The sequence below is a fragment of the Scyliorhinus torazame genome, chromosome 5, assembly GCF_047496885.1.
Source record: "Scyliorhinus torazame isolate Kashiwa2021f chromosome 5, sScyTor2.1, whole genome shotgun sequence".
Lineage (NCBI taxonomy): Eukaryota > Metazoa > Chordata > Chondrichthyes > Carcharhiniformes > Scyliorhinidae > Scyliorhinus > Scyliorhinus torazame.
Genome location: NC_092711.1, coordinates 294129167 through 294135999, shown reverse-complemented (window position 1 = coordinate 294135999; position 6833 = coordinate 294129167). Strand labels below are relative to the sequence as shown.

At 52.7% G+C, this 6833-nt stretch overlaps 1 protein-coding gene across 1 annotated transcript; it reads left to right on the top strand.

The window, feature by feature from the left end:
• The first annotated feature begins 1445 nt into the window (after positions 1 to 1445).
• On the top strand, positions 1446 to 2741 carry LOC140421217 (heterogeneous nuclear ribonucleoproteins A2/B1-like). The gene has a single exon (XM_072505757.1). The coding sequence runs from the start codon at positions 1628 to 1630 to the stop codon at positions 2219 to 2221; it is 594 nt and encodes a 197-aa protein (XP_072361858.1). The 5' UTR covers positions 1446 to 1627; the 3' UTR covers positions 2222 to 2741.
• Positions 2742 to 6833: the final 4092 nt, after the last annotated feature.

Below are 6833 nucleotides of genomic sequence, written 5' to 3'. Positions count from 1 at the left end.
GAGTAGGGCAGATTGTGGGCCTTAATGAAGTGATAAAAAGGTGACCCTTGGGTGACAGAGATCGTCGTGCCGGGTCCGGAGTCATACCACTTGTGCGCTGCTACATGTATCTCGGGACAGGGCATCGGGGGGCTCGTTGAGCTTACCGGGGCGATACAAAATCACGTAATTAAAGGTGGAGAACTCGATCCTCCACCTCAAGATCTTATCATTTTTGATCTTACCCCGCTGTCTGTTGTTAAACATGAAGGCAACCGACCGTTGGTCTATGAGGAAAGTGAATCTCCTGTCGGCCAGGTAATGCCTCCAGTGCCGCACAGCTTCAACGATAGCTCGGGCCTCATTTTCGACGGAGGAGGCCGAATTTCGGAGGCATGAAGGGTGCGGGAAAAGAATGCCACGGGCCTGACTGCCTGGTTAGGACTAGCAGCCAGAGCGACGTCGCGACTTGGAAGGGGAGCGTCTCGTCGACTACGTGCATCGCAGCCTTGGCGATGTCGGCCTTGATACGGTTGAAGGCCTGGTGAGCCTCGGCTGTCAGTGGGAAACCGGTGGAGTGGATGAGTGGGCGGGCCTTGTCCGCATAGTTAAGGACCCACTGGGCGTAGTACGAAAAGAACCCCAGGCATCGTTTGAGGGCCTTGGGGCAGTGGGGAAGGGGGAGATCCATGAGGGGGCGTATACGATCAGGGTCGGGCCCTAGAACTCCGTTCTGAACCACATAGCCAAGGATGGCTAATCGGTTCGTGCTGAACACACACTTCTCCTTGTTGTAGGTTAGGTTGAGGAGTTTGGCCGTGTGGAGAAATTTGGAAAGGTTAGCGTCGTGGTCCTGCTGGTCGTGGGCGCTGATGGTGACGTTATCCAGGTACGGGAAAGTGGCCCGCAGTCCATACCGGTCAACCATTCGGTCCATCTCCCGTTGGAAGACCGAGACCCCATTAGTGACGCCGAAGGGAACCCTGAGGAAATGGTAAAGGCGGCCGTCCACTTCAAACGCGGTGTACGGGCGGTCCACCTTGCGAATGGGGAGCTGGTGGTAGGCAGATTTCAGGTCCACTGTCGAGAAGACCTGGTACTGTGCAATCTGATTGACCATATCAGATATGCGTGGGAGGGGGTACGCGTCGAGCTGCGTGTACCGATTGATGGTCTGACTGTAGTCAACGACCATCCTGTTTTTCTCCCCGTTTTCACCACTACCATTTGGGCTCTCCAGGGACTGTTGCTGGCCTCGATGATACCTTCCCGCAGCAGCCGCTGGACCTCAGACCTGATGAAGGTCCTGTCCTGGGCATTGTACCGTCTGCTCCTGGTGGCGACGGGTTTGCAATCCGGGGTGAGGTTTGCAAACAGAGAAGGCGGGTCGACCTTAAGGGTCGTGAGGTCGCATACAGTAAGGGGTGGTAGGGGCATGTCAAATTTCAGGGTTAGACTGAGGGAAGGTTCTAGAAAGAGTTGAGCGGTGTCGGAGGCAGCGTTCGAGAGGCTGCGGTTTAAAGCTTGTCTCTCATCGATTTTCTTTAGCCACAACGCGAACCTTTATCGATATAACGTTATTTGGGAAGCGCTTTCAGTTGAAGTATAGCTTTTCTATTTAAAAATATATATATATATTCCGAGCAGGATGGAGAACAGGGATAAGGAACAGTATCGCAAGCTGTTCATAGGTGGCCTTAGCTTTAATACTTCTGAAGAAAATTTGAGAGGCCCCTTTGAGCAATGGGGAAAGCTTACAGATTGTGTGGTCATGAGGGATCCTCAGACCAAGCGATCAAGAGGGTTTGGATTTGTGACATTCTCTACTCCTGAAGAAGTTGATGATGCAATGGCTGCTAGGCCTCATAAAATTGATGGTCGCGTAGTGGAGCCTAAACGAGCAGTCGCAAGAGAAGAATCTGGGAAACCAGGTGCTCACCTGACTGTGAAGAAACTTTTTGTTGGTGGAATAAAAGATGACACTGATGAACATCACCTCAGAGCGTACTTTAAGAACTATGGAAAAATTGAAACCATTGAAGTAATAACAGACCGCCAAAGTGGGAAAAAGAGGGGTTTTGCATTTGTATCTTTTGATGACCATGATCCTGTTGACAAAGTAGTCCTTCAAAAATATCATTATGTTAATGGACACAATGCAGAAGTAAGAAAAGCTTTGTCTCGTCAAGAAATAATGGATGCACAAAGTAACAGGTCAGGACGTGGAGGTGGTGGCTTTTGAGGAGACTCTCGTGCAAGTGGCAATTTTCCTTTGGGACGTGCAGGAAACTTTGGCGGCAGCCCTAATGGATATGGGGGTAGTCGTGGTTTTGGTGATGGTCCTGGTTTCAATGGTTATAGTGGAGGCGGTAACTTTGGAAGCTCAAGCTTTAGTGGAGGCTTTGGTGGAAGCCCCGGTGGTGGATTTGGCAACCATGGTGGGGGCTATGATGGAGGTGGAAATTATGGTGGAAATTTTGGTGGAGGTGGTAACTACAATGATTTTGGAAATTACCATCATCAGAACTCTAATTTTGGACCAATGAAAGGTGGAAACTATGGAGGAAGAAATATGGGTGGACCATACGGAGGGAACTACGGTGGTGGAGGTGGTAGTGGATTTGGTGGTCGTAACAGATATTAATTCAGTAACAACCCATTCCAAGGGCATCACTATATAAATAGGGGAGGATGAGAGCCCAGAGTTTACAGGACAGCTGCAGGTTATTCTCTCAGCAAAATTTTAAGGAAAAAAATTATCTCAGAGATGACGGAAGACTCCAGAGCACAGGCAGAGAAAACCATTTTGTCAATTCTTGGGATTGTTTAATTGAGCGGACTCTTTATGTGGAGAAAGGACTGTAAAGATGCCTTGGAGACAGATTTCTAGCTTTTTAAAAATTTTCTTTGCTGTAGTATCTTTGTAGTGTTCTGCATAAGTTGCAATGTGGAATTGTTATGAGTTGAGGGGATTTTTCAACATTTAAATATTCCTAGACACACAGAACTTTGAGAGCTATGAACCAGGATCATGGAGTTTTAATATTCAGTCTTTCTATGTTCAATATCTGCAGTGTGTAGAGTTTGGAAAATGTTGTATGTCCACAGTAACTTTAATAAAATCCCCCCCCCAAAAAAAAAAAAAAAAAAATTTCAGGATTAGGCTCTGGAGGTTGCACTGGAAGTCTAGGCTGAGTAGCAAGGCAGCGCAGAGGTTGGGGAGGACGTAGAGCCGGAAGCCGCTGAACTCTACGTCCTGGATGGTGAGGGTGGCCAGGGAGATTCTTTGGTTAATGGGGTGTACCGTGAGGGACCAGCGCCTTACCGTATCGGGGTGGATGAAGCTCTCAGTGCTCCCGGAGACCAGAAGGCAGGATATCTCATGCCCGTCGACCTTCACCTTTGTCGACGCGGTCGGGAGGTTGTGCGGTCGGGACTGGTCGATCGTGACGGAGGCAAGACGCGGCTGGTCGTCGGCGGTTGCAGGCGATGAGCGGCCCGATGAGGTGCCCAATGGGCAGGGGTCCTGAGGCGGGGAAGATGGCGGCGCCCACGGCCTGCACGTGTCCTGGGGCAGGCAAGGTGGCGGCACCCTCGGGCCGCACGTGTCCTGGGGCAGGCAAGGTGGCTCCGCCCAGTAGTTGTGAGGCAAGCAAGATGGCGGCACCCATGGGCCGCACGTGTTGTGAGGGGAGCAAGATGGCGGCGCCCACTGGCTTCACGCGGGGGGTGCAGGGACAATAGCGGCGATTGAGCGGGCCTGGCACACAGCAGCAAAATGCCCTTTCTTGCTGCAGGCCTTGCAGAGTGCGTTCCACGCCGGGCAGCGCTGCCGGGGGTGTTTTGTCTTTCCGCAGAAGTCGCACTTGGGTCCCCCAGGGTTGGTTGGCTGCCACGCGGCACAGGCGTGGGGTTGGCAGGGGGCGGTCGCTTCTGAGATTGGGTCTGGCGCAGACCCGATGTATGCTTCAAAGCAAGCTAGCCAATGTATGAAGTCCTTTTTGTAGTTGTCTGCTTGAGGATGCAGCTGCAGGCGATCTGGCTTGATGCGCAGATCCATCCTTGTGAAATCTCTGTGTAATAAATTGGTGCACTATCAATTACGATGAGAAGAGAGTAGAGATGTGTGACATCCTACAGCTGCTGCCGAAATGGCTGCAGTTCGGAGAGCACACATATTTATACTCCGCCTATTGGGCAGAGCCAGCAGGCAGGGATCTACCCCGGACCTGTAGTACAGGGGCCTTATCGTAATACCCTTGTTTGCAGTGCAGTATATACAATATAATACAACAATGGTGACTACCACAAGGGGGTTCAGTCAAATATTTAGGGCGGGATTCTCTAATCCCGCGGCAGAGTGTTCACGCCATCGTAAACGCCATCGCGTTTTATAACGGCGTGCACAGGCCACTGCCAGGACTAATTCTGGCCCCGACAGGGGACCAGCACGGCGCTGGAGCGATTCACGCCGCACCAGCTGCCAATCCTGGCGCGAACTGTGCGTCGCGGGATCCGCGCATGCGCAGTGGCCTCCTTCAAGGTGGCGGCCCAGACGCAACATGGCGCAGGACTACAGAGGCCAGCGCTTAGGAAAGGAGGCCCCCAGTCAGAGAGACCGTCCCGCCGATCGGGGGTCGGACCCCCTTCCCTTCTCCCTTCTGCGGAGAATCGTGTGCCAGTGTCGGGGTAGTGTGGCCCGGTCCTGGGGATTCTCCGGCCCGGCCCAGGGCTGGAAGAATCCCGCCCATAATTTACAATCTAGCAGTTAAAAGGGATGTCCTGGCTGCAAGGCTAATTGGTTTGAAGAATTGTGTTGGTCCTAGAATGTTCCAAGGATCTCCAGTTAGAGATACAAACTAAGATCAGGGGCGAAATTCTCCGGTATCGGCGCGATGTCCGCCGACCGGCGCCAAAAACGATGCAAATCAGTCCGGCATCGCGCCGCCCCAAAGGTGCGGAATCCTCCGCATCTTTGGGGGCCGAGCCCTAACCTTGAGGGGCTAGGTCCTCACCGGACTGATTTCCGCCCCGCCAGCTGGCAGAAAAGGCCTTTGGTGCCCCACCAGCTGGTGCGGAAATGACATTGCCGGGCAGCGCATGCGCGGGAGCGTTAGCGGCCGCTCACGGCACCCCCGCGCATGCGCTGTGGAGGGAGTCTCTTCCGCCTCCGCCATGGTGGAGACCGTGGCGAAGGCGGAAGGAAAAGAGTGCCCCACGGCACAGGCCCGCCCACGGATCGGTGGGCCCCGATCGCGGGCCAGGCCACCGTGGGGGCACCCCCCAGGGCCAGATCGCCCCGCGCCCCCCCCAGGACCCCGGAGCCCGCCCACGCTGCCTTGTCCCGCCGGTAAGGTAGGTGGTTTAATCCACGCCGGCGGGACAGGCATTTTAGCGGCGGGACTTCGGCCCATCCGGGCTGGAGAATCGCCGGGGGGGGGGGGGGGGGGGGGGGGCGGCAACCGGCGCAACGCGATTCCCGCCCCCTCCGAATCTCCGGTGCCGGAGAATTCGCCCATAATTTGCAATCTAGCAGATATTAGTTTGTATCTCTAACTGGAGATCCTTGGTACATTCTAGGGCCAACACAATTCTTCAAACCAATTAGCCTTGCAGCCTGGACATCCCTTTTAACTGCTAGATTGTAAATTATAGGCGGGGGGGTCGGAGAATCTTGCCCCAGATTGTTGTGGGGATGCACGAGGAACACTCTTCCCCTTGGTCAAGATGTGGAAATAATAATAATAACAATAATCGTCATTAGTGTCGCAAGTAGGCTTACATTAACACTGCAATGAAGTTACTGTGAAAATCTCCTAGTCGCCACAATCCGGCACCTGTTCGGGTACACTGAGGGAGAATTCAGAATGTCCAATTCACCTAACAAACACGTCTTTTGGGGCTTGTGGGAGGAAACCGAAGCACCCGGAGGAAACCCACGCAAACACGGGGAGAACGTGCAGACTCCACACAGACAGTGACCCAAGCTAGGAATCGAACCCGGGTCCCTGACACTGTGAAGCAACAAGCCCAAATTATTGGGTTAGAAATCATTTATTGTGTTGTTCCAGGTGCAAATGCTGAGCTACCTGTTGTAGAACTACCTGCAAAAAGGGTACAAAAATTGGGGGAACATTACTGAGGTCTTTGAACTTGCCAAGGGCTAGCATTTGTCACAGGACACTTGCTAGGAGGCATTTATTAGGAGAGAGAGTTAGGAGAAGGTCATTTGTATTTCATAGATTATCATAGAATTTACAGTGCAGAAGGAGGCCATTCGGCCCATCGAGTCTGCACCGGCTCTTGGAAAGGGCACCCTACCCAAGGTCAACACCTCCACCCTATCCCCATAACCCAGTAACTCCACCCAACACTAAGGGCAATTTTGGACACTAAGGGCAATTTTATCATGGCCAATCCACCTAACCTGCACATCTTTGGACTGTGGGAGAAAACCGGAGCACCCGGAGGAAACCCACGCACCCGGAGGAAACCCACACACACACGGGGAGGATGTGCAGACTCCGCACAGACAGTGACCCAAGCCGGAATCGAACCTGGGACCCTGGAGCTGTGAAGCAATTGTGCTATCCACAATGCTACCGTGCTGCAATATTTGCATGCAACATTGCCAATCGGTAGGTTTTTGTCCCTGTCTGAGGGGTTGCCTTAAGAGCCTAGTATTAAGCTTAGTTATTGCTGAAGTAACAGGGCTGAGAATTGCCGTAAGAATCCTGTATTCAAGATCCATGGATCCAGTGTAGACAGAATTGCCAAGGGCTAAAGCAATTGCCTCAAGAGGGATTTGCTGAGGAATCATTCAGTCAGTTAAAATTCAGCTTGGGAGAAATAGT

What these genes read in the sequence shown, in the direction of transcription:
- LOC140421217 (XM_072505757.1), top strand. Translation starts at nt 1,628, where the DNA reads ATGGAGAACAGGGATAAGGAACAGTATCGCAAGCTGTTCATAGGTGGC.